This window comes from Arvicanthis niloticus, chromosome 24, assembly GCF_011762505.2.
Source record: "Arvicanthis niloticus isolate mArvNil1 chromosome 24, mArvNil1.pat.X, whole genome shotgun sequence".
NCBI lineage: Eukaryota > Metazoa > Chordata > Mammalia > Rodentia > Muridae > Arvicanthis > Arvicanthis niloticus.
The window spans coordinates 38,508,574-38,535,941 of record NC_133432.1 but is presented as its reverse complement, the minus strand read 5'-3'; the positions used below and the strand labels follow the sequence as shown (position 1 = coordinate 38,535,941).

Here is a 27,368-nt window from a genome sequence, read left to right as displayed (position 1 = left end):
CTCAAGGCTGTCCCTAGAGGTAATAGGACACCTATGTGACAGCATTACCTGGGAGAACTCTTGAAGTCACAATGAGCTGGGCCAGACCATCTTGGGTTAACCTCTAGGAAGGACCAGAAGACCATCCTCTGGGATGACCAGGGCTGGACAGGATCAGAGGGACCAGACAGGAGCCAAGTTCAAGATTTATTAATCCAGTAAGGTAGGTCTGCGTCCTTGTCCCTGTACTCTGTAGTACTAGGATCTGAACCTAGGATTTCACATACGCCAGACACACACACAACCACTAAGCTACAGCTTTAACCTAAGACACAGGTTGGATGTAGCCTAGGTGTTGGATATTCATGTAGGACTCCCTTTGTAAACTTTGTATACTTTGCAATCTTTGTGTACTTTGTAAATTTTGTAAACCTTCATAGCAAGAAAGTAGCCAGGCCCCTCAGCTAGACCTCCCTGTCATAAAGGTGTTTCCAATATCTGTCATAGTTACAAAGGTCATCTCCAGCCCCTCAACAGGACCCTCCTAAGAGTATGCTAATTTTAGGTGAAAAGTCTGAACAAAAGCCACCAATCTCTGAACTTCCCACAGAAACCCACTAATTCCTGAGTACAAAAATCCATCAATCCCAGACAGAAAAAACGACCAATCCCTGAGCTCACCCAAGTTTGAGACTTGAAATCCCACCAATCCTCACCCTGGAAAACTCTGCCCTAGAAAGCTCCACTCTGCAAGAACCCCTGTGTAAGCACTACACTCTGTCCAATTGCTTGCTGTCTGCTCCCTCCTGGGAGCATAGGCAGCCACTCCTGGATTCTTCCATCCACATCCTGGACCCTCCAATAAGTTTTTTAGGAGATTTGCTGCCTGGTATGACTCTCTCACTGGAAGACAAGAAGCAATGAAGAAAAGAAGCAGGGCTGAGGCTGCTGAGTTCCTCAGCTGGGGATAGCCTGCCCTAGAAGATTCAATGCCTCTGCTGAGGAGGATTCCTCTCAGAGCTGTGTGGGTCCTGGGTTTCTGAGTCCCAGGATATCTTCCCGTCTGAGCAGGAAGGCTAACACTAGGCTGGACTCCAACTTGATACGCAGTCAGGGATGGCCTTGAATTTATGTTCTTCCTCCCTTCAACTTCTAACCTTGGGATTGTAGGTATATCACCATGATTGGCTTGTGTCTCGAAGAGGATGGAGCCCAGGTCTCAATGCATTTTAGGCGCGCACTCTACCAGCTGACTACAGTGCAAGGTCCCTCATTTCTTTCATTCATTCATTCATTCATTCATTCATTGGTCTAAGCTAATCTCAAACTCGCACTCTATCTTGCCTCTACTTTCTAAATTCAGGGATCACCGACACAAAGCCAACTTGTAGGTGTAGGTGTGTGTATGTGTGTGTGTGTGTGTGTGTGTGTGTGTGTGTGTGTGTGTGTATACATGTGTGGAGGTTAGAAAACAACCTCAGATGTCATTCTCAAAATTGTCCTTCACCTCCTTTGAGACAGTCTCTTATGGGCTTGGAGCTCATTGATTTAGCTAGGCAGGATAGCAGTGAGCCCCAGGGATGCCCCTGTCTCTACTATCCCAATGCTGAGATCATAAGAGCCACCTAACATGGGTGCTAGGAATCAAATTCACTGAATGATCCAATCTTCAGCTCTTTTTTGTTTCTTTTTTGACATATCTTATGTAATCCAGTCTAATCTTGAACTCCTTATGCAGATAAGAATGACTGAATTTCTGATCCTCTAGCTCCTGCCTTCAGAGTGCTAAGATATCAGACCTATATCACCACACCTAGTTTACACAATGCTGGGATTCCAACCCAGGACCTCATGCATGCTGGGTAAGCTTTTTGCCAATGAACCAGAGCCCTAGTCCAATATAGGTCCTTCTCTTCCTTTTTATCTTTATCAGAGTCCAATGTGAGCACATAGCAGGCTGAAGTCAGGGAGGGCTTTCTGAAGGAAGTGAGCCTGGAAGGCAGAAATGTTGGTGGGCAGCAAGAGTCTCTAAGAGTATCAAGGAAGATGTGGGAGGAAGCATCTGGCTGATTGATCAGAGGGACTGATCATCTAAAGTTGAAGGAGGAAGGCATTGAGGGAAGCTTCTGACATAAGCATATGGCAGTGCAGTCAACAAGCAAAGCTATTGTCTTAGTCAGGGATTTATTGCTGTAAAGGGATATTGTGTCCAAGGTAACTCTTATAAAGGGTTATACCTTTATACCTTATTTGGTATGTGATTATACCTTAATCGGGGCTGGCAGTTTCAGGGGTTTAATCCATTATCATTGTGGCAGGAAGCAGAGCAGCCAGTAGACATGTTGCTGGAGAAGGAGCTGAGAGTTCTACATCTTAATACGAAGGCAGTCAGGAGCCAACTGGCTTCTAGGCAGCTAGCAGGAGGGTCTCAAAGCCCACCCCATACTTCTTCCAACAAGACCACACCTACTCCAACAAGGCCACTCCCTGGGCCAAGCATATTCAAACCACCACATTCCACTCCCTGGCTCCCAAAGGCTTGTTCAAACACATGAGTCTATGGGGGCCACACCTAGCTATAGAATAATGCAAAACACATTTAGACCAACTTCAAAAGCCCTCATACTCTATCACAGTCTCAACACAGTCTAAAGTTCAAAGTTTCTTCTGAGATTCATCCAATCAATTATAATCCCCTATAAAATCATAATCACAAAGCAGGTCACGTACATCCAACATATCATGACACGGGCTATACATTGCCATTCCAAATGTCACAGGGAGGAAATACTAGAGCAAAGCAAGACCAAAAACCAGCTGGGCAAATTCCAAATTCTGCATCTCCGTGTCTGATGTCCAACTCCTTTCAGCTTGGTAGACTGCAACACAATTCTTTCTCTTGGGCTGGTGCCACTCCCTGTTATCAGCTTCCCTCAGCAGGTATCCCATGGCGCTGACATCTCTAACATCTTGAGGTATTCAAGGCAACTTCTATGTTACAGCTTCTTGTTCCAATGTCTGTGATCCACACATGATCTTCTGTGCTCCTCCAAAGGGCTGGTGTCAATTCTACAGCTCTGCCCTCTGTAGCACTCTAGGCTCTAACCAGAGACTCTACTCCACTGCTGCTGCTATTCTTGGTGGTCATCCCAAGGTAACTGGCATCTCTAATACACTGGTGTCTTCTGCTGCAACTAAGCTTCACCAATAGCCTCTCAAAGGCTCTCTTCATGATGTCCGGCCTCAACTTCTTTGCATGACCCCTTCAGTCCTAGGCCGTCAACTGCGACTGAGACTATACCTTCAGCAATGGCCTTTCCTGACCTCTCACAGTGCCAAGCCTCAGCTTCTCTCCATGGCCCCTCATACCTTCAAAAACAAGTACCACATGGGTGATTTTTCACACATTACCAAGTCCAGCTGCCAGTAGGAGGTCTATCTCTGGAACGCAGCTTCTTTATGCTCTTAGAAAACACTTTCCAGGTTTCACATCTTTTTAATAACCACTAATTTCTTAGCTCCAGCTAACCAGTATCAATTGTCCCAGTAACCCCTTCTACTCTTGACTTTAAAGCCAGAGCCACATGGTTGAAGCTGCCGAGTTCTGCTGCTTGCTGGGGCTGGAACATGACCCCCTTGTTCTATTATATCATCACCAGCTTTCTGTTTTCCAACCCCCTCTCTGCCTAAGCTTGGCTGTCCTGGAACTTGCTCTGTAGACTAGCCTTGAACTCACAGATCTATAAGCCCCTGTCTCCTCAGTTCTGGGATTAAAGGCATGTACTAACACACCTGGACCTAAGCTTTTCTCTACTTGGTACTTGTTCTGCCCCAGACTAGTCTTGAACTCAGAGATCTGCTTGCCTCTGTCTAGGATTAAAGGCATTAACCACCATGCCTGAGCCTAAGCTTTTCATGGCCATTAGACCTCAACATTCAGATCAAAAGCCTGTGTCTTCCAGCCGTAAGATCTGGATGGCATGTGTGCCCTCAATTTCTGGATTGTAGTTCATTCCAGAGTAAAGTCCAAACAAAAACAGTAACTAGGTAATAACACCTAACTTGATAACATTATCTCTAGTTCAACTGCAAAAGCATAAGTTTAGCTGGGTAAGATCTTTCCTAGTGGTCACCACTCCCTTAACTCCACTTAATATCTGTGACCTTCATTCCACTTCCTGGTGCCCCTCACTCTTTGAAACATACATTTTGTATCTTTTCTTTCTAACCATACATTTTGTATCTTTTCTTTCTAACCATACATTTTGTATCTTTTCTTGCTACACTTGATCAAAATGTTCTTCTTGAGAGTAAATCATAGCAAGGAGTCAAAACTGGGTTGTTTTGAGACCTCCTTTCTCAATGCAATTAATTTGAGTCTCTTCACCTTAGCCTCCCGAAGACTTTTTGGACAAGGGCAAAAAGCAACCACATTCTTCACCAAAATATCACAAGAATAGTCTATAGGCCACATACTAAAATTCTTCTCCTCTGAAACTTCTAGAGGCAGGCTTCCACAGTTCAAAGCATCCTCAGCAACAGTGTCTTCCGTCTTCCTACTAGGCTAGCCCACTAAGCCCCACTCAAAACACTGCACTGCTTTCTAAATTCAAAGTTGTAGAGAGAATATATTGTGTGTTGTATGGATGCATCATCAATTAAAAAGCCTATGGCTTCTGGCTTAGGCAGCAAATAGCAGTGGTAGAGAGAAAGGAGAGCCAGGCAGGAGATTGACTGGGAAGATGTGAGAAGATGGATACATGGCACCTGAGCACAGGTAACCAGCCACGTGGCAGAATGAAGGTTAAAATAACTGGGTTATTTAGTTATGATCTGTTCAAAATGGCCAAGATATTTGTAAATATATTTTAAGTCTTCCCTAATAAACTGCACACTCTCGCAGGAGTAGAGTTTGACAAAGCCAGTCAGTCTGAGGAGGGTTTTTAAAGGGAAAAACCACAAACCAGGGGAGTGGGAAGGTTGGGTGAGGGGTTGTCAAGGATACATAACATAAAAATAGTGGAACATTTCAGAGGAACACACCCCAAATGATTTAGAGCCATGTGAGAATCACTCTGCACACTCATTCTTCTCAAAAATGTGGTTTTACCATGTCACTGTGCCCTACCCTGTCATTACCAACTATTTCAGGTTAACTATTTCTCACTTGCCATAGCCCCACCCTGAGGCTTGAGGAATGTTAATCCAGCAAATGTCCTCTGATTCAGGGATAATGCCCTCCACCCGGAATGTGTCCCAGGGGAAGTGAAAGTGAAGGCCTGAAATCTTGCATCCAGTTCCTCGTTCTGGAACTTGCACTCTTCTGCTCAGGTCTAAGGGCAAAGAAAAAGCCTGCATATTTTTCACAAAATGGTCTTTATAATTTTTCACTCTACACTACCAATGCTTGTGTTCAGGTCAACTTCACCATTTATACCAGTGGTTCTCAGCCTTCCTAATGCTGCAACCCTTTAATATAGTTCCTCATGTTGTGGTGGACCCCCAACCATAAAATTCATTGCTATTTCATAACTAATTTTTCTACTATTATAAATCATAATGTAAATATCTGTGTTTTCTGATGGTCTGAGGTTGACCCCAGTGGCAGGCATCGAAGGCATCCTGATTTCATCCTGAGAACCACTGATTTACACAACCCAGGACCCAGCTCAAGGTCACTGTTAGTGTGCATCTTCTTAGCTCAAATAACTTCCAACATTTTTCACAGGCCTCCTTGGAGGCTTGCCCCCTGCATGATTTCAGATTCATTGGCCATCACAATGCTTAAATATTCGTGTGTGTGTGTGTGTGTGTGTGTGTGTGTGTGTGTGTGTGTGTGTTCTCTAGCCCCATCATTAGCTGACAAAATCTCAGACTTCTTGGTATATTTTTTGTTAACTGAAGTCTGGGGTAATCTGTCTCAGGATTTTTTTTTTTTTTTTTTTCCTGTGATAAAATACCGTGACCAAAACCAAGTTTGGGTGGAAAGGGTTTGTTTTATTTTACAGCATATAGTCCATCGTCTAGGGAAGTCAGGGAAAGAACTCAGGGCAGGAACCTGGAGGCAGGGTATGATTCAGAGGCCATGGAGAGAAGCTGGGTACTAGCTTGCTCCTCAAGCTCTGCTCAGCCTTTCTGCCCTATAGAAGCTACAACCACTAGCCCAGAAATGGCACCACCCACAGTGGGTTGGGCCTGCCTATCCCAATATTCAATGAAGAAAATGTTTCCCAGGTCAGTCTAGTAGGAGTATTATCTCAATTGAGGTCCCGCTTCTAAACGGGCTCTAAGCTAAACTAGCTGGCAGAGTACCACAACACCGTCTACATAGTAGGTGCCAAGTAAAGAGACTGTCTCTTTACTCTTCCTAGAGTCAGGCCACAAAATGAAAGGCAGAACTGTCCTGTTGTGGAGGAGGCCTTTGTCTCTAGCGCAAGGCTTTGTCTTTGTCCCTTGCAGGTGGAGAAAGGCCTCATAATGCCCGTGTGCCCGATGTCCCGGGAGTTCCTCAAGGCCTCACACTTCTCTCTGGGTCCTGATCCGCGGCTACATGATGGCACTATGCAGTGCACAACGCACAGGGACTTTCCGGCCTATTCCTCTGTCACCCAGGTCCAGCCCCCCTCGTCACCACCGCAAGGCACAATCTTCCAAAGGGAAGCGCGGTGGGCTGCCCAGAAGCGTGTATCTGAGACGCGCCGTGCATTCTCACCACCACCCACGTTACCGTCGCAGGAGCAGCTGCGGGAGCACATAATGGAGCAAACGCGAGCTATGCAGATGAGCAATCTGCATTTGCATGCAGATACGCGTCCTGTCCTCAACTTGTCCATTGCACGTGCTGACTATGGCTGGCCGGAGCTACCACCAAGCGCCCGCGCGGACATCCGAGGAGCGCGCCTTCTCTTTGACAGGGATTCGATGCCCTCGGGTGACAGGAAGAAGCTGCGCATGCCACCCACCTCATACCAGGCACACTACCCGCCCTACCATGGCGTCACCCCTCAGCCCCGTGCTCCCTGCAGCCATCTAGGTGAGCGTATACCCTAGCCATGTTGTACCCAAGGACACTCAGGGACACCTCACGAGTCATCGCCCCTCGCCCCCACCCGCTTCCTGCAAATGGTCACCTTTCAAGACCGAGAGGAAAATGCTTCTAGCTGTCAACCAGTAGAGATGCTGCTGGTCAAGCCTCCAGGACTGAAGATGTGACTCGATTGGTAGAATAGTTACTTCGCATGCACAATACCCTAGTATCCCATCCCAGCACTATGTAAACTCGGCATGATAGCCAACAACAATCATCCCAACATTGAGAAAGTAGAGGTAGAAAAATCAAGACTCCTCTCTCTCTCTCTCTCTCTCTCTCTCTCTCTCTCTCTCTCTCTCTCTCTCTCTCTCTCTCCCTTCCCTTTCTCTCCTTCCCCCCCCCCAACACACACCACCATCACCACTACCACCACCTACAACAACAAGTCAAATCTGTAGTCTCAGCACTTGAGAAGCTAAGATAGAAGTTCAAGACAAGCATTGGCTACACCATGAGTTCAAGTCTAGCCCGGGTGACATAATGAAATTCCCAAAATAAAAAGGGCTAGGGATGTAGCTCGGTGGTAGAGCACTGGACTGGTGATGTACAAGACCCCAGGATTTTTTTTTTTTTTTTTTTTTTTTTTTTTTTTGGAATTTTCTGGCAACGTCTCCAGTACTATTGTAGTTGCTGTTGGTAAGAGAACTCCCTTTGATTTGGTCTTTGGGGGGGAGGGGGGGAGGGGAGGGGTGTTTCTATTTGCTTCTTTTGTGTGAGTTTGGGTATGATTCTGTAAGTTATACCACAACCTTGGGTGTCAGAGCTCAGACACCTTCCACCTTTGTGGGTCCAGAGAATGAACTACGATAGCCATTCTTTTGTTTTTGGACTAGTTGGGATTATTAGTATATAGTAAGCCAAAATAACAGAAAAAAATTAGCAACTACAGTAACTAGCCTTAACTAGTAAAACATCCGCATATTGGGCTCTCAAAGAATCCAGCAGAAATCCACCAAGGGAATCTTCATCAAGGTAGGGACCTAGAGCCCTTGACTGAGACAGTCCCAGGCCGAGCAGTGTCCCCTTAGGTGAGGCTTCCAAGTAGAACAAATAACAGCTGGAAATGGCATTGGATTAGGTGTTCAAACCTGCAACAGAAACTTACATAATAGTGACACATACCTTTTATCCCAGCCAAAAGTTTGAGGCCAGCCAGGACTACATGAGACCCTGTCTGGGGGTGGGGGCAGAGGCAGATGGATTCCTGTGAATTCTAGGACAGGCTGGTCTGCAGAGAGAAAGAGGGGGCGGGGAGACTGGGGAAGTTGAGGCAGTCAGAGGGAGTTCCTGACTGAGCTGTCTGTCTCTCCATGGTGAGCGTCCCCACTGCAAGGGCTTTCCCATCACAGGAGAAGCAACAGTAACGGCTGCTGGAAATGGTTCACCTTCTAGTGGTTCTCAAGTACATGTTTTCATTCTTGGGTTATTTTGCTGCTTTTCCCTCCTTGTCAGAGTTAAGAGGGGACAGCCCTCCCTTGGAGAGAACACTTTAAGACGTGCGTTGCTGAGGTCTAAAATGGGAGAAGGGCCTGGCTTCCAGAACTAGTTTCTCAGTTCATAAAACAGGGTCTGTAATTGGCCTGGAGTTTACCCAATAGGCTACGCTGGCTGGCCAGCCAGCTCCTGGGATCTGCCCCCTTAGACTGAGACCACAAACTTGTGCCATTATTACTGAATTTTTTTGTGTGGATTCTGGAAATCCAAACCCAGGTCTTTATGATTGTGAGACAAGTGCTTTACTGAGTCTCCCCAACCTTCTTTTCTTTTTCCTGTTGGGAACCGAATTCCGGGTCTCAGATATACTCCAACATGACTAGATATACAAAGCAAGTGCTCTACCACGGTCCAGCTCCCACGCCCCTCATTTCTATCACGCCACTTCAAGTCTCTGAGCCTCAGGGGTATAAAATGAGTGAAAGACTTAATTCAGCCTAAGGGAGGCCTATGACCCAGGACACAGAAGGCTGAAAACTGAGAGTTCCTAAGCAGCTATGGCTACTGATCAAAATACTGTATCAACACGTACATACATAACCAACCTGAAACAAACCAAAGTATAGAAGAAAGAAGGGAGGAGCCTGGGCATGGTGGCCAAGCCTATAAAAGTAGCACTGTGAGGGAGACAGAAGCAAGGTAATCAGGAATTCATGACCATTTCCAACTATGGAAAAAGTTTGAGGCCAGCCAGGACTACGTGAGATCCTGTCTGGCGGGTAGAGGCAGAAGGTAGAGGGAAGGGAGAGAAAGAGAAGAGGGAATGACCTTAGCCTAGGTACCTGTCTCGATACTCAGTAGCCACATGTTTTCTTACATTTACTGTGTTTATATGTACGTGCGCATGCTCCAGGGTGTGCATGTGGCGGTCAGAGGAGAGCTTGCAAGAGGTACTTCTTTCACCATGTAAAGCTCAGGGATCTAACCCAGGTCATTGGGCTTGACAGCAAATATCTTTACCCACCAAACCATCTCAACAGCTCTCCCTCTTTTAAAATTACTTTTAGCTTTTTGTTTTGTTTTGTTTTGGGAAATCTTTCAGTCTCGAATGATCAGGGTTGCCCACCTCACCTTCCTGTGGGTAGAGTTCCAGGTGGCCTTGAGGCTACAGAAAAATCAGTCCCATCTTCTCCCACCCACTTCTCATTCCTCTTCCGTAGGGGGTCTTAACACCCTGAAGTGGAACTACAAGGGACAGGAAGACACCTCCTACAAGAAGCAGTTCCAAGCCCTCCCAGGCCCACCAGCCTTGATGTGTAAGAGGGTAAATGAAGGTGACATTGGCTCTGCTGGGAATGGGTGGCAACCATGACAACTAGGGTAGTTCTGACCTTTCACCCTCTTTTGCCCATAGGCCGCCTCCAGTATAAGCCTAGGGGACAGCAAGATTGGCTATAGTCCCCAGTGCTCACTTGTGAAGCAGACCTACACACCTCAGGGGCTGTCCCCATACAGGTACAAAAGGCCACTCTCTCCCCACAGCTGGCTTTCAGCAACATGTTGGGTGACTGCTCAGGGCTCCTAAACTTTTGCTTGCCTTGGAAATGTTCACTCCAAGCTCCACCACGATACCACATTGCCCACTAAAGCACCTGCTGGGAAGATGGCTCAGGATGTAAGTGTGGACTGCCTGAGCATGAGGATCTGAGTTCAAATCCTTCCTCAGCACCTACCTAAAAAGCTAGCTGTGGCCACGTGCCTGTCATCCCCACGGAGTGGTGCACATAGACAAGGGGAATGACTGGACCTTGTCAACTGCCAGCCTAACTCCAGCTTCAGTGAGACTCTGTCTTAGAAGGAATAAGGCACGAGCCAATGAGATGGCTCAATGGTTAAAGTGCTTGCCAGCAAGCCTGATACCTATTTGAGTTCAATCCCCAGGATCCACATAGTGGAGGGAAAGGACAGATTTCCATAAGTTCTCCTCTGACCTCCACATGGGCACGATGGAAAATACACAGGCAGGTACGTTTATCCGCAGAGTCAGGCACACACTTGCGTATACCCTGTATACACACAGCTCACTTTTACCAAAACACCAGAATCAGGAAGAGAGATGTTTCATGGTTAAGGGAGTTGCAGGATAGTTGATCACACTGTGAACCCCCAAGATTGTGTTCTTTACTAAAAACAAACAAACAAACAACAAACAAAAAGGAAAAAGTGTTTCTAGCTGTGGGCGTGGCTTTCTTTAAATCCCAACCTTTAATCCCAAATAATAAAGGAAAGTTAGTTTGTGGAAGGAAGAGCCCATGTTTGAAAGTGATGTCTAATTGAGTGGCAGAGAAATTGACGAATCAGAGAAAGATCTGACAGAACAGGATCTGCCCAATTCTCGCAAGAAGAGAGAGGAAAGAGAGGCAATGTAAGAGGGAAACAGTCCAGAGGGAGAGAAGAAGGAGGCAATTTTACCGAGAGAGTTTTTCAGAGACAGGTTGAAGAGAGAACACAGGTGAAGACAGAAGGAGCCAGAGAATGAGAAGGAGCCAGATCAGAACAGATTGCAAGAGTTGGAGGCCAAGCAGAGCAATTCAGTCAGAGGCTGAGAAAGAAACCAGATTTAATCACCCAGCTTAGAGAGGAGTTTGAGCCAGGACAGCTGAGTTGAATCAGCCAGCCAGAGTACAGTAAGAACAAGAAAGGGTGAACTTATTCAGCAGTAAGTCTCAGAGGCTAAAAACATTCTAAGCCTAGATTAGATTATACTGAGGCTAGAAGCTTTTCACGACTAGGCCTAAGGTTCGCAGACAGAGGCAGTAAGCCTCAAACAATTACATCAGGCAAATAAGAGATGGCTCAGCTGTGAAGAGCACTGACTGCTCATCCAGAGGTCCTGAGTTCAATTCCCAGCGACCACCTGGTGGCTCCCAACCATCTGTAATGGATCTGATGTCCTCTTCTTGTGTGTCTGAAGTCAGCAACAGTGTACTCACATACATACATATAATAAATAAATAAAACCTTTTTTTTAAAAAAAAAAAAAAAAGTTACTTTTACATAGAGTACTTGCTACTCTTGTAGAGAGCCAAAGTTTGGTTCTCAGCATCCATCTGGCAACTCACAATGACTTGTAACTCCCGTTCCAGGAGACCCAACACCCCCTTCTAGCACCTACACATGAATATGTTTTTTTTTTTAAATCTTTCAAAAAACAAATTGTGGGAGCACTGTTCATTGATGAACAACACTGTCTGCTGTTGCACAGAACCCATATGTGGATTCCTAGCATCCACATGGCAGCTCACAACTGTTTCTAAGTCTAGTTCCAGGACATTTGACTGCTTCATCTTGTCTTCCCAGGCACCAGGCATGAATGTTGTGTACAAATACACATGCAGGCAAAATACCTTTTTGGTTGTTGTTTTTAGTTTTTGGTTGTTTTTTTTTTTTTTTTTAATGTAGCCCTGAATGTCCTGGAACTCTCCCTGTAGTCCAGGCTGGCCTCAAACTCACAGAGATCTGCCTGCCTCTGCTTCCCAAGCTGCTGGGATTAAAGGTGTGGGTCACTAACACCTGGCAAATAAAAACATTTTTAAAAAGGGAAGTTGGATGTGGTGGTGATGCCCTGCATCCCAGAACTTGGGAGGCTGTAAATGCATTTTTAAAAGTTGATCATTTTTCTCTATCCTGGCTAGCTCTCAAATAAATGAGAAAGAGATTAAAGATTTCTTTAATCAAGCTTTAGAACAATAACTGGGCAGTCATTGATCTATTCTAGTTCTCTAAACTAATATGGCCCCCCTCCCAGCCCAAATCTCCAAGATACTTGCATTTTAGTAGGTGTCTGGCTTTCTCTGCTCCATGTGTGTTCCCATCGTATCTCTCCTGGACCCCTTTCTTGTAGCAAATCCTCTCTCTCCTCTCCTCCTCTTCTCCTCTCAGCACCCATATGGTCTCTCTTGCTCTCCCTCCCTCCCTCCTTCCTTCCCCTGGCAGGTGGAAGTCCCGCCCTGCTCTCTCTTCTGCCCAGCCATTGGCTGATCAGCATGTGGAGCAATGTTTACACAACATTGAAACAGGAGATAGTTAGAATAAGCATTACAACGCTGTGTCCGGATTGCAGCACAATATGGGGGCAGAGAAATCAGCATTTGACTAATATACAAGGAAAATCTTTACACAGTGCACAAAAACATTATGCCTACAGGAGGCAAAGAAAACAGTGTGCTTCACTGTGAGGTTGGGGCCAACCTGGTCTACACAGTTCTGGACATAAGGCTTCATAGTAAGAGCCTGTCTTGAAATAAATAAGACCTAGAGAGATGGCTCAACAGTTAAGAGTGCTTGCTGCTCTCGAAGATGACCTGAGTTTTATTCCTAGTACCCACTGGTGGCTCATGCTTATCTGTAATGCCAGTTCTTAGAGATCTGATACCCTCTTCTGCCTTCCGTGGACACCAAAAATACATGTGATATACTTACATAATGCAGGCAAACTCGTACACACAAAATAATCTTTAAAAATAAATTAAAAGGCTGGGCAAGCCTTTTATTAAATTTCCAAGTTTATTAAATTAAAAGGTGGCACATGCCTTTAATTCTGGAACTGCTGCCCTACTTTGTTTTCTGTGGCTCTGATAAACACCAAGGCCAAAAGCAACTTTGAAAGGAAAGTGTTTGTTTGGTTTATAGGTTATACTGCATCACTGAGGAAAGTCAAGGGAACTCAAGAAGGAACCTAGAGGCAGGAACCGAAGCAGAAACCATAGAGAAATGCTGCTTGCTTACTGGCCTCTTTCCTATACAACCCAAATCGGCCCAGCCCTTCCCACACCAATCATTAATGAAGAAAATGCCCCACAGACAGGCACCACAGGCCAATCTGATTGAGACAATTCCTCAGTTAAGGGTACCTCTTTCCAAGTGATTCTAATTTGTGTTGAGTTGACAAAAACTAACCAACACAACTGTGAGGCAGAAACGAGAGAATCTGGAGAGTCCCAGGCCAGCCAGGGTTATGTAGTGAGATTATCTCAAGGACGTATACAAATATTAGTTAATGCACCCCAGGCTTAGTCATGGTTCACCCGTCCCTATCACCTTTCCTGAAATTTTTGAGGACCTACCTTGATCCTAACTTATTTTGTCTGAGGTATGACAAGGCCCAGGCCATAGCCCACATCCACCAGGTGAACATTGGTCCTGGAGACAGACTGTTCCACGGCAGAACCACCATGAATGACTACTGCGACGCCAAGGAGCCAGGTGAGAGCCTACTGCGCATGCATTCCACCCCTGGCTCCCTGTGCAGCTTCGTTTCTATTGCTTGACACTGACCTACCCCTCCCCTGGCAGAGCCTTTCGTTCTTCACCATGATAAGACTCCGGAGTCACACATCCTGAAAGGAAACTGGTGCCCTGGTCCTGGCAGCCTTGATACCTCCTCAAAGTTCTTCTACGGTGAGGTCAGCAGGAAGAGGGAGAAGGTGGCAGTGTGCCCGTATGGGGGAGAAGGGGTCTTAAAGGCAGAACAAGATGTGGCGCTCAGAGTAGATCACAGGTCCTGGGTTTGACATACACAAATATCATCCTCAATGGTTCTATCTGTAAAATACAATAACCCAACAATTTAAGCCCATCTGGAATCCAGAGGGTGGAAGCTATCCACATGGCACGGAATGACTCCCAAGGCTCCAATCCCAGGACTGGAGATACCTAGAAACCTGTATTCCAACAGCTACCTCCTGCAACGCAGCCTCCAAGCCGACAGGTGTCCCATGAAAAACTGAAGGATCACGTGGTCTTGGGAGACTCAAAGCTGCTTGGAAACTTCTTCCAAACCTCTATGGGCTCAGACTACTGCCCTCTGACTACCCCCATGAAACAAAGAACCTTCAACCTGTCTTTGTTGGAGAGTAACTGGCCTGAGGGCACAGGCAGTAAGTGTGAGCTACCTCTCTGAGAGCCCCGCCCCATCCCCAAAGATCCTCCCTGGTTTCTGGAAGCTCCGCCCACCACTGAAACCTTTCCCTCTTCCCCAAATCCTGAAAAACCTGTCCCTCTCTCTGAAGCTTTACCGCACCCCATCCCCTCCTTTAACACTAAAGACCTGCCTCTGTCCCTGGGAAAAAAAAAAAAAAACCCACCTCATTCTTAATGACCCACCCATCTGAAAGCACCGCACCAGCACTAAAGCTCCGAAGCCTCAATTCCCTCCTAATTCTCACAGACCTGACCGTTCCTTACGCGTCCTCTCCATCTCCAAGAACCTGCTCCTTTTCCAAAGGCCCTGCCCATAATTGAAAGCTCTGCCTCTGGGCGCTCATCACCTCCCCCCATCTTTTGGGGTGTGGGGGGTTGATTTTTGTTTTTTTCGAGACATGGTATCTCCCCTTGTGTAAATCCAACCCTCTGATCTGGCCGTTCTGACCCCGCCCACACTTCAGACAGTCCTCAGCCTCTGTTCAACATAGGTGCTTGAGCCCTCACTCTTCCACACTTAGTCCCTCATATTTTGCCTGCTCCATTTTCTCTACCCCTCAACTTTCCCCAACCCCAAATCTCAGAATTAGACTTTTTAACCACGAACCAAATGATGATGAAGCCGCATGGAATAGTTCGAGCCTCTATCACTGAAGAATTGTTACGGAAGGTGAGCCATGGGGAAGGGATGCATCGCCTCATCAGCGTCTCTCAAACTAGTGTTAACCCCAGTCTCAAAATCACAGTTAAGTAGCCTAGGGTCAAATGAGTGCTGAAAGATCAAGCCAAAAGTCTCTGTCTGTCTCTGTCTCTGTCTCTGTCTCTGTCTCTGTCTCTGTCTCTGTCTCTGTCTCTCTCTCTCTCTCTCTCTCTCTCTCTCTCTCTCTCTCTCTCTCTCTCCCTCTCTCCCTTTCTCTTCTTTTCCCTCCCCTTCCCTCTTGAAGCAAGGTTCCTAGCTCAGGCTGGCCTGGAATCCCCTGTGTGGCTGCTGTTGACCTTAAACTCCCACCTCTACCTCCCCAGTGCTGAAGTTTCAGGCATGCACCACAATTTAGAATTCAGTGATCTCGCTGGTGACAACCCGGCTTCAGGATCATACCTAGTTTCTTCAGAGGCTCGGGTTCATAACAACTAAGATACATTTATTGCCCAACAGGGTTTTAGCCTCAAAGAAGAGTTCATTTAGAAGCTACCTAGGACTATCCAAAGTCCTGGGGTCATTCCAGGGACCATTTAAAAAAATTTTTTTTTAATTTTTATGACATTTCATTTTAATGGGTTGTGTGTATGTGCACCCATGGGCATACATGTGGGTCTTCTCACCCTCCAGTGTCCTTGCTAGAGTGGCCTTGAGGTGGCTGGGGGAGGGGGGTTAGCAACCACAAGACTGTCTGGCAAACTGCCTACCTTGATTTCACAGTGCAAATACAGCCACATAGAGCCCCCGCTGGGCAGACAACGCTTCTTCTCTACACAGTATCAAGATGAGTATCCCGTCAAGTCCCAGAGCCCATTGGTACAGAAGCTAAGTAACATGCATGACAGCCATGTGCCACTGGGCACACCCAGCTACTTTGGCTGCTGGCATGAGAAAGTAGACCCTCAGGGCCCCCAGATTCCTATGTACCCTTGCCTGAGTCAGCAATAAATATCACTTGATTGTCAAATCGACAGGCTGGATCTTTTGCTTTATTTCACATGGCCTTATTTACTTTGTATTTGTGCATGATCGTGCGCATGCCACGGTGGGGGAGGGGGTGTCAGAAACCAGTTTGTAAGAACTGGTTCTCTCCTACCAGATGAGTTCCAGGGAATTGACCTCAGGTCCCCAGGAACCAAGCTTTGTGACAAAGCCTTTACTTGCTGAGCCATCTTGCCTGCCCTTAACAGAATTTAGAACAACCATGATGCAAACCTCTAATCATGTCTTCAAGAGAGTTTCTGGATTAGGTTAATTGAGGAGAGAAGACCCTAAATGTGGTTGGCACAATTTCATGGGTTTAAAGGTGCTCTTAATGGCTGAGCTGTCTCTACAACACTGAACTGTCAGGTTTTTATGAGCTATTTTCTCATAGTGATGAGTGAAGTAACTAATACAGAGGGCATCTTGTCCTCTCCACCAGTCATCATGAAAGGGGAGGTTTGGAGAGGGGCCAGTAGAAGGGGATGTACTAGAAACAATGACTTCGTGAAGATACCCGAGCAGCTGTGTTTGGTGCAGCATACCTGGAGACTCCGGTAAGAGGATGAAGAACCTAAGCCTAGCCTGAGCTACACAGTGAGTACCAGTTCTACAGAACAAGACCCCTACCATGAAAAAGCCAGAATGAAAGGCAAAACAAAGTAAGACACTTGAGCAGGCTTTTCTGATGTCTTAGTGGCACAGAGAATATGGATGATGGGGCCAGAGAGGGATCATTGGTTAAGAGCACCAGATGCTCTTACGGATGGATAACCAGAGTTCCATTCTCAGCACTTATGTCTAGTGGCTCTCTTGTGACTCTAGCCCAAGTGAATCCATGGCCCTACCTTCTGAGTGGACTGCACTCACATACACAAACACAGAGTTATGAGCATAGATGCATAATTAAATATTAAAAATCATGCAGGAAAAATAATGGCTCAGTGGTTAAGAGCACTGCCTGCTCTTCCAGAGGAGTTGGGTTTAATTCTCAGTGGCACATGGTGGCTCACAACCAGTTGTAATTCTAGTTCCAAGGAATCTGATGCCCTTTTCTGGGCCCTTTTAGTGCTTCATCCATGTGGTACACAGACATATACGCAGGTAAAACACCCATACACACAAATAAAAATATGTAAATCTTTTTTTTAAAAAATCTTTAAAATAGTTGATATAAAAAAATAGAAGACTTGTTTTGGACAGAGGCATTGAGCAGGGCTGTTTAATGTGGAAGAGTCCTAGGGATCCAGGGACAGTATCAATCCAGACTTCAGGTCATATACACACTGGCATGTGTGTGTGTGTGTGTGTGTGTGTGTGTGTGTGTGTCTGTGTGTGTCTGTGTGTGTGTACATGCCAGGCATGATGGTGCATGTCTTTAATCCCAGCATTTAGGAAACAGAAGCAGGCAAGTTTCTGTGAGTTCGAGGCCAGCCTAGTCTACAAAGAGAGTTTCAGGACAGTTAGGGCTGGAATACAGAGAACCTCTGTCTAGAAAAACTATATAATATATATATTATATAAATATATATTTCCTAGAGTTGTGAACCACCTTATGTAAATGTTAGAAATCTTACTTCTTTTTTTTTTTTCTGGTTTTTTGAGACAGAGTTTCTCTGTGTAGCCCTGACTGTCCTGGAACTCACTCTGTAGACCAGGCTAGCCTCGAACTCAGAAATCCATCTGCCTCTGCCTCCCAAGTGCTGGGATTAAAGGCGTGCGCCACCACCGCCCGGCTAAATGTCAGAAATCAAACTCTGGTCCTCTGCAAGAGCATCAAGAGAGTATTTAACCACTATGCTGTCTTTTCAGGGCACCACTATCCACTTTTTTTTTCTTTGAGACAAGATCTCATTATGTAGCCCTGGCTGGCTTGGAATTCTCTATGTAGACCAAGTTGATCTCAAACTCATAGAGACCTGCCTGCCTCTGCTTCCTGAGTACTGAGATTAAAGGTAGGTACCACCATGCAAGGCTTTTAAAAGGTTTTGCTGTTTTGTTTTATTTTGTTTACACTCATTTACTTAATGCAGGTTGTTGGGGATACACATATCATGTCTCCAGGGGAGAGGTCAGAGGACAGCTTGTGGGAGTTGGTTTTCTCTTTCTACAGTGTGGATAAGGAGAGGGGTTGAATTCAGGTCACTGTCAGGTTTGACAATATCTTTACCCACTAAGCCATCCTTCTGACTCTCACCTCATTTTTTTTTTTAACACATTGTGTAGATCAGGCTGGCCTTGAACTAATAAAGATCTGTGTGCTTCTCCCTTCTGAGTACTTAGGTTAAAGATGTGCACCACCATGTCTGGCCACATCACAGTGTTTTCAATCTAGGGCCAAATATTACTGGGCCCTGTCTCCTAGCAACAGACCCACGTTTGCCCGGACCATCTATCTAGTTGAAAGTATAACCAGTATAAATAAAGCCTGTAGTGAGCTCTTAGTACTGAAAATGATACTTAGGTTCTGTGGATGAGGAGTATTTAGTCAGAAGAGAAAAGCATCTAGAATCCCCATGTATATTTTCTGATAATCCTAGTTTTATCTCTACCTCATTACTTTGCTCTTTTAGTGTGGACAGAGAATTCATTCATCTCTAGCAATTTCACATGACGCAGAAACCATCTTGTCTTTGGCAAAGAATGTGTACAAGAAGCTTATGTCTTAAGACCCACTAAAGGTGCCAGTGACATGACTTAGCAGGTACAACTTGTGGCCAACTGGGGAAATGTGAGTTCCACCCTGAGGACCCGTGTGTCGGAGGGCGAGATTAACATCCGCTACTTACACTTTAACCTCCACACAAATGCACTGGCTCACGCAATAATAATAAACAATAAGAAAAGACCACAGTGGGGCTGCTGAGATGGCACAGCAGTTTAGAACACTAAGGTCCTAAGTTCAATTCCCAGCAACCACATGGTGGCTCATAACCATCTATAAAGAGATATGATGCCCTCTTCTGGCAAGCAGTGTACATGCAGAACATTCAATAATAATAATAATAATAATAATAATAATAATAATAATGAATATAAATTTTAAAAGAAGAAAGAAAAGACCACACTGAAGGCTTTGTCCAACATCCCGATCTTTTTCTTTAAAACCCCTTAAGCCATAACATCAAAAATCTATTGCTAAAGTTCCCAAATGAAGTAAGAGACTGCTTATTTAATATTTTTCCTACATAGTAGACTTCTCGTTTCCTGAGGAATACTTTCCACAGGGAGGTTGTGTATATTCACACAGGTTGTGTATATTCACACAGGTTGTGTATATTCACATAGGTTGTGTATATTCACACAGGTTGAGTATATTCACATAGGTTGTGTATATTCACACAGGTTGAGTATATTCACACAGGTTGAGTATATTCACACAGGTTGAGTATATTCACATAGGTTGTGTATATTCACACAGGTTGAGTATATTCACATAGGTTGTGTATATTCACACAGGTTGAGTATATTCACACAGGTTGAGTATATTCACACAGGTTGAGTATATTCACATAGGTTGTGTATATTCACACAGGTTGAGTATATTCACACAGGTTGAGTATATTCACACAGGTTGAGTATATTCACATAGGTTGTGTACTTAACAAACCGGGGAATCTCTATTGATTTTATAGTTCTTGTATGAGGTGGCTCTTTTCTTGGCTCGCTCCCCAGCCAACTCCAAATTTGACCCACCCACAATTCAATACCCTTTTCTTTCCAGGTCGTGATTTCTTTTATTTTGGTTTCGTTTGGAAACATTTTGTTTTTAGTTTCTTTTGGTATTCTTTTTTCTATATAGCCAAGAATGAAAATGAACTTCTGATCCTCCTGCCTCTCTCTCCCAAGCCTTAGGGAACTGATGGGATGGGTCAGTGGATAAAGGCACCTGCTGCCAAGCCTGGCAACCTGGGTTCATTTCTTGGAGCTCTTATGATAGAAGGAGAACACTGAGTCTCCTGTGCTGTCTGTCGTCTGACTTGCACATATGGGTATGCACTGATACCTTCTCTACAATAAACACATTATTTTAAAAATATTTGTGTATATAAGTGTTTGCCTACATGTATGTATGTGTATTGTGTATATGCCTGGTGCCTGAAGAAGCCAGATGAGAATGTTGGATCCCCTGGAACTGAACTTACAGAGGCTTGTGAGCAGCCATGTGAGTCCTGGAAAGTAAACCTGAGTCCTCTGCAAGAGTTGCCAGTCCTGTGAACTGCTGAGCCATCTTAGCCTCATAAATGTAATTTAAAAAGAAAAAAGCAAAAAGGGATTGAGATGATGTGGTTTAATGTGGCTTTGTGGCCCGGCATGCACAAAGTCCTGGGTAGGTAGGTACATGCCTATCAGCAAGGCTACCCTCTGATCATATCAGAACTAAGATAGACACTTGAGAGGTGGAGGCGAAAGTATTAGAAGTCTAAGGACATCCTCAGCTACATAGTGAATTTGAGGTCAACCTGGGCTACAAGAGACCTTGAAAAGGAAAAGACAGAGGGAAGGAGGGAGGGAGACTAATGTCTGTGTACAGTGAGAAAGATCCCAAAATGAAAAGAGGATGTTCTCTAGCAGGCAGGGGCTGTTGGGAGACTTCTGTGGCTGGGTGGGGCATGGACTCGTGCTGGGTAGTTTTAGGGAAAGTTATGGTTAGTGCGGTCTGTGGCTAGGATTCCAGCTACTTTTATCTCAGAGATGTGGGTGGGTTGAAAGTAGAGTGTAGGCTGTGGCTGGCAAACAGGGGCAGTCATTTGTGTTATGGGGGAAAGAGGGGATGTGTGGTCCTTGTTATGGCTGCAACCTATCCTTGTGTCTATCTTAGTTCAGGTTTGGTCAGAGGGTAGACCTTGCTGTGCATTTGTTTCAGCCTGTGACCATTGTTTCTACTTAGGCAAGAACATCCTGGTCCAACTGCCATCTCCCCTTGGGCTTGTTTTCATTCCCTCTGTGGTGGAGAGAACTGTGTCTTTAAAGTTTGGTCTAGAGCCTTCCTCAGTCCTGGCTAAGGTCTTCCAGAAATCAGCTCTTGGTCCAGCCTCCTTGACCGCCTCTGGTGTCGCCTGCTGTTTGAATAGGAAGCAGAGAAGATGGAAGGATCAGAGGACGAAAGGTTGCCTAAAGAAAAATTCTACTATCAACAAAATCTCAATCTCTCTCTCTCTCTCTCTCTCTCTCTCTCTCTCTCTCTCTCTCTCTCTCGGAAATTGGTTCCAAGATGGAGTAGTTCTCTATCCTCTATCACACAGACACACAGACACACACACACACACACACACAGAGAGAGGGGGGGGAGAACTTGTACATATACGTGGAACTACAGAGATTGACTTCAGGTGTCTTCCTCAATTGGTCCCCACTTTATTTAAATGTTTTAACTACACTTGTTTATGTAGTGGGGTATGTATAGCTTCCATGTGAAGGTCGGAAGGTAGTTCAATCCTTCCACCATGTTGGTCCTAAGGAATCAAACTTGGGTCCTTGGCTTTTCAGCAAGCACCTTTACCTACTGAGCCACCTGGTTGGCCCTCCAACCTTACTTTTTGTGACAACGACTCATAATGACCCTGGGAGCTCACTGATTCAGCTAGACTGGCTGGCCAGTGAGCCCCTGGATCCTTTGGCCTCAGCCACCTCAAAACTAGGATTTTAGATCCCCACCACTGAATCTATCTTTCCACATAGGTGACAGAGGTCTCAAGTCAGGTCTTAAGCTTCTGCCAACAAGCAGTTTACCAACTGGGTCACCTCTCTAACCACTACAAACCATCACCCACTGAGCCATTTTGTCAGCCCTAAACTTTTTGGGATAATACTGAATGAAGAAAAGACAGATGCATGTTTAAACTGAAGGCCTTCTCAAAGCCTCCTCTCTTGCGTATGTGTTTAAATAGCATGCATGATAGCTGGTTTTGAAACAAGATAGAGAAATGAACAAGAGGGCAAGACACAGGCAGGCAGAGACAAAAGAGGGCAGAGGCAGAGAAAATCACTGAGCCAGAGGCAAAGAAATTAAAAGAGAAAAATAGATTCTGATACAGATGGAGAAAGATAAAAACGGAGGACGGGAGAGATGGTTCAGCAGGTACAGGTGCACGGTCAAGCACGCGGACCCTGGTTCCATCCCTAGAATGGAATAAGGAGAGAACGGACTCTGCATCGTGTCCGCTGATTTCCCCATGCGCATCGCCGCACGCATAGGCTCTGAATCAAATAATTTTTTAAGGAGATGAAAAAAAGAAAAGAGATGGAGAGGAGGGGACAGAATGGAAGACAGATGGACAGATGGAGACAGGGATACAGATGGAGAATCAAGATCAGGATCGGAGAAGAGGCCAGAAGAGTCACATGGGTGTATGGAGAGATTAGGGTGGCGCGGGTTGGTAGGGCGCAAACAAAGACTGGACGCGCGCCGGCCCGTGTAGCCCTGGCCCGGACAAAGGCTTGGCCCGGGGGGCGGGGGCAACGATGGCGCCGGCCGCCGAGGGCGCGGGCGAACTACAAGTCCCAGCAGCTCCCGCAGCGGCCCTCGGCCGGCCCCTCTCGCTACCCCGGAGCGCCTGGCGGGGCCGCTGGGCCGAGGGGGCCGCCAGCGGGGCTGGCGATCGGTGGGGTTTCCTGCAAGCCCGGGGCGGGGAGACACCGGCTGGCCAGCGCGAGTGCAGCCAGGCCGGGCAGGGGCAAGGGGCATTGGGTGAGTGACCCCGAAAGCGGATCGGGCCGGATTGGGAAAGGCTGGACAAAAGGGGGAGGTGGTTGGGAGGAGACCCCCAACACTAAGAGCAGAGTGTGGGGCGCGGCCCCAGGCTATCTCTATGCACTCCTTGCAGAATGCATGGTGCCAACGCTCGACTTGGGGGGTCAAGGTGGCGGACGCGGTGGGAGGGGGTCCCGAGGAGCTCAGGCCTAGTACATTTATCTGGCCAACGCCGGGACCACCCCCTAATCTACAGTGAATCTGAGATCCGGATGGGTGGAGGCGCCCGCTAGCTCGGGTCCCACAGAGCAGAACACCTCCTTGCTTCAGGGGGTTCTTTCTTTCTGGAAACCGAGAGAAGCCTGGGGCATTGTTCTTCCGATGTGGGACTTTATACTCCATAGTGTGTGTGTCCAGGAGGGAGGTGTCGTGTTACCTCAAGGATCCCGAGAAAAATCCCAGTTATTGTTATCTTCCACCTCCAGTCTTGGGATGTAGAGCTCTTGGAAGCCCATTTTCCCAAGAGATGATGGGGGTTGCACCTGCCCTCTCCAAAGGGTTTCATCTAAGAGATAGATGGCACTTTCCACCCAAGATGGGAGTTCATCAGGCTGCTTCCTTCGAAGACAATCCAAAAATACCTTGTCTCCAGAAACCTGGGCGGAGGCCCGGGGTATTGCCCACTAATCTCCAGCAGTGGGGCCTGGGTAGAGAAACTGTTGGGGGAACTCGGCTCCCCTCTGTGTACTGTCTCCTGGCTGTGAGGTAGGTCTCTCTAATCCCCAACAAAGAGTTCACTTAGCCCCAAGGTAGAGATATGTTACTCTTTCTCCACGAGCCCCTTTCCCTAACACACCCCTTATACCCTAATCAAGGAACTTGGTTCGGGAATTCCCTTCCCTGGAGGCATTCCTCCTCACCCTCTGCTGCCCCACCCTCCAGTTCTCTCTATAACCCCAAAGAGCCCCAGCTATTGTTTTCACAGGCTCTTCACCAAGGGGTTAAAATTCACAATCTTCTAGCCAATTGGGAAATTGCTATATTAACCGCTCTCTCCACCCTCTGGCTATGGAGTTCTTAGTGCTCTTTCAGTCCCTTTTCCCAGAAGGGGGCCATGTATGCACCCTCCTTAATTTTGAAAAGTGTTATTATTTTGTAGCCCAGGCTGGTCAGATCTGCCAGCCTCATCCTCCAAAATGCTGGGATTCCAGATGTGTGTCACCACTGCTAGCTCAGGTCCCTCTCCCTTGTCCTCTGGTTTAGGAGAGAATATATCTCAGTCAAACTGTGAGATCTAGAATTCGTCCCTGGAAGCAAACAAGGGTCCCTGCATTTTTCCCATGACAGAGAAGGAATACTACACACCATTAACTTCCCAGCCTTAGCACTACCCATTCTACTGTAAGACAAGCCACACACGTTCCTCTCCTCACCAGGGATCTCCAGATCTACCACTTTCCAAGGTGGGACAAGAATTCAGACCATGACCTCAGGAGGAAAAAAAAAGAACCCTGACACTCTTTCCCCCAGATTTAGGGTGTCAGACCTTAGAACTGCCTTCTGTAACACCCAAGTTCCCATACTACATAGAATTCAGAGTGCTCACCTACCTGCAGGAAACCAGTACCACACAAGCTGAATGTGCTTGTGCACGCCCTGTGATTCCACACAGCAGGTTGAGGTAGGAGAATAAGATATTCAAGGTCATCCTTGATTACATAATGAGTTGGTAGACAGCTGGGGCTACACAAGACCCTGTTTTAAAAAACGAGATCCCAAGATGACCCCCATCCAGGTTTGAGGTGAAAAGTGAGGGTCCCAATACGTCCCACGAGGATCCTTCTATTCCAAATCCTGGCTAGGACATCAGTTAGAACTCTTCCTGTGGTTAAAGACAAGAACACGAACTGTATGCGTTCACTAGGGGGTTTGGTGTGGTATGGCCGGTCCCCTCTCCCCCAGAACCTCCTTCCACCAACCTCCTGTTCTCATACTGCAGACCCTGCTCCAGAAGCCGCAAGCAGTTCTACTTCCAGGATGAGGCGCTCAGTCCTGGTTAGAAACCCGGGCCACAAGAGTCTTAGGCCTCTTTATGGAGACCTTCATTCAGACCCAGAAGACCTGGACCCCAGTCCCAAAGATCCAGATCCTATTTCTGAAAGCCCTGAGCCAGAGCCGGGAGACCTCAACACTGTCTCAGAAGATGGGGACGCCAGCTTAGAAGATCTGGACCCTGAAGCAGACGAAGCTCCACAACCCATCTTGGGGAAGCCAGACTTGGATTCCCAAGATCTGGATCCCATGTCTTCAAGTTTCGACCTTGATCCCGATGTGATTGGCCCGGTGCCACTAGTTCTCGACCCAAGCAATGACACCCTCAGCCCTGCTGCACCAGATGTGGATTCTCTTCCTTCTAGCCTCACTGCCACTCCCGAAATCTTGGCCACCAGTCCAGCGGTGCTTCCTGCCCCTGCCAGTCCACCTCGTCCCTTCTCCTGTCCTGATTGTGGGCGAGCCTTCCGTCGCAGCTCTGGACTGAGCCAGCACCGGCGCACACACAGTGGAGAGAAGCCTTACCGCTGCCCCGACTGTGGCAAGTCATTCAGCCACGGCGCCACACTGGCCCAACATCGTGGCATCCACACTGGTGCACGGCCCTATCAGTGTGCTGCCTGCGGCAAAGCCTTCGGCTGGCGGTCTACACTGCTCAAGCACCGCAGCAGCCATAGCGGGGAGAAGCCACACCACTGTCCCGTGTGTGGCAAGGCCTTTGGTCACGGCTCGTTGCTGGCCCAACACCTGCGCACGCACGGTGGTCCTCGTCCCCACAAGTGCCCAGTGTGTGCCAAAGGCTTTGGGCAGGGCTCTGCGCTACTTAAACACCTGCGCACCCACACAGGCGAGCGTCCCTACCCATGCCCGCAGTGCGGCAAGGCTTTTGGGCAGAGCTCAGCACTACTCCAGCATCAGCGCACCCACACTGCTGAGCGTCCCTACCGCTGTCCCCACTGCGGCAAGGCCTTTGGGCAGAGCTCCAACTTGCAGCACCACCTCCGCATCCACACTGGTGAGCGACCTTACGCCTGCCCACACTGCTCTAAGGCCTTTGGGCAGAGTTCAGCACTGCTACAACACCTCCACGTGCATTCTGGCGAGCGCCCCTACCGTTGTCAACTCTGCGGAAAAGCCTTTGGCCAAGCCTCCAGCCTCACCAAACACAAGCGTGTGCATGAGGGAGCCGCCGCTGCTGCCGCTGCTGCTGCCGCCGCCGCCGCCGCAGCAGCAGCAGCTGGGCTGGGCCTTGGGCCTGGTTTGAGCCCAGTATCTATGATGAGGCCAGGGCAGATCTCTTTCCTGGGTCCTGATGCTGTTTCTGTGCTGGAATCTGGCCTAGGCCTCAGTTCTAGTGCCAGCTCTGCCCGAAGCTCAGCTCCTACTTCTGTGAGGGGTTCACTCCAAAATCCCATCCTCCAGACCCACTCAGGATCTATCTCCAGTCCTGATCTTGTTCTGTCTTCTGACCCTAAGCCAGGCCATGATGCTGATCCTGATGTGGTACCCAGTCCTGACCAAGAATCTGATCCCAGCCCTAACCCTGATCTTGTCCCCAGTCCTGACCCCAAACCCAAGTCCCAAACTGACACCTGCTCTCCCACTCACGACAGTCCCAGCCCAGCCCTTCCAACTGAAGAAAGTCCCAAGTGGGTAAAGGAGGAAGGGGCATTGCTGGGGCCTGATGGATAAAGGGGGCACTGGTATCTATGGCGATCTGAGGAAGGTGTGTACTATATTCACAGTAAAATCCTTCTGCCTCCAGGCTCTGTGTCATTGCTTGCCTTTTTTGATTTCTCCTACCGCTGGTGAGGATGGAGGGTGTGGTCTGGGCTAGGCAGATCTGTGAAGGCACACACTCTAGGATCCCTATTTTACCATACAAGGCCCCACAGAGAGTCTTTGCACCGTTATGTCTCTGCTCTCCTGGGTCTGATCACTGTAGTCAGGTCACTCAACTTCTGTGGCTGTTTTCCTTAGGTATCTGCTCCAGTGCCGGCACCAGAGACAAGCCACTGGATCTTTGGCTTAACTTCTTTGCCCTGAAAAGCCACTGAAGGAGTGGAGATTGCGTATTCCTATTGCACATTTCATGTGCTTAACGAACATCTGTTAGCCAGCGTAGCGGTGCAGGCTTGTCACCCAAGCACTCTGAAAGTAGCAGCAGGAAGATTGAACTATGTAGTAAGCCTGTCACAGAAAATTAGACTATCACATAGTGATTCATCTTAAAATATTTCATTTGACATGTATAAATGTTTTGCCTATATGTATAGCTGTGTATCATGTGCATGGAGTGCCCTCATAGAACAAAAGAGGACATTGGATCCCCTTGAACTGGAGTTTCAGATGGCTATAAACCATGATCTGGGTGCTAGGAATTAAACCCAGGTCTTCTATAAGAGTGGTAAGTGCTCTTAACCACTGAGCTATCTCTTATATATTTAAAAAGTACA

The 27,368-nt window shown here is 47.1% G+C and overlaps 2 protein-coding genes across 3 annotated transcripts; both read left to right on the top strand.

Moving 5' to 3' along the window:
• Positions 1–73: 73 nt before the first annotated feature.
• On the top strand, positions 74–16,155 carry Saxo5 (stabilizer of axonemal microtubules 5). The gene is made up of 9 exons (XM_076922275.1): positions 74–202; positions 6,439–7,012; positions 9,724–9,827; positions 9,918–10,018; positions 13,656–13,768; positions 13,859–13,968; positions 14,241–14,442; positions 15,070–15,155; positions 15,906–16,155. Exons 2-9 carry the CDS (start codon positions 6,457–6,459, stop codon positions 16,131–16,133), a joined length of 1,500 nt encoding a protein of 499 aa, XP_076778390.1. The 5' UTR covers positions 74–202; positions 6,439–6,456; the 3' UTR covers positions 16,134–16,155.
• A 6,514-nt stretch (positions 16,156–22,669) lies between these two features.
• On the top strand, positions 22,670–26,677 carry Znf358 (zinc finger protein 358). Of its 2 annotated transcripts, none has more exons than XM_076923808.1 (2): positions 22,670–22,857; positions 24,860–26,677. In XM_076923808.1, exon 2 carries the CDS (start codon positions 24,898–24,900, stop codon positions 26,602–26,604), a length of 1,707 nt encoding a protein of 568 aa, XP_076779923.1. In that variant the 5' UTR covers positions 22,670–22,857; positions 24,860–24,897; the 3' UTR covers positions 26,605–26,677. The 2 variants fall into 2 exon arrangements, with proteins under 2 accessions (XP_076779923.1, XP_076779924.1); XM_076923809.1 differs by lacking the exon at positions 22,670–22,857 and adding an exon at positions 22,891–23,625.
• The last annotated feature ends 691 nt before the right edge of the window (positions 26,678–27,368 follow it).

What these genes read in the sequence shown, in the direction of transcription:
- Znf358 (XM_076923808.1), top strand. Translation starts at nt 24,898, where the DNA reads ATGAGGCGCTCAGTCCTGGTTAGAAACCCGGGCCACAAGAGTCTTAGG.
- Saxo5 (XM_076922275.1), top strand. Translation starts at nt 6,457, where the DNA reads ATGCCCGTGTGCCCGATGTCCCGGGAGTTCCTCAAGGCCTCACACTTC. An exon ending in CAGCCTTGATGTGTAAGAGG is followed by an intron (nt 9,828 to 9,917) that starts GTAAATGAAGGT and finishes TTTTGCCCATAG; the next exon opens with GCCGCCTCCAGTATAAGCCT. An exon ending in CAAAGTTCTTCTACGGTGAG is followed by an intron (nt 13,969 to 14,240) that starts GTCAGCAGGAAG and finishes GTATTCCAACAG; the next exon opens with CTACCTCCTGCAACGCAGCC.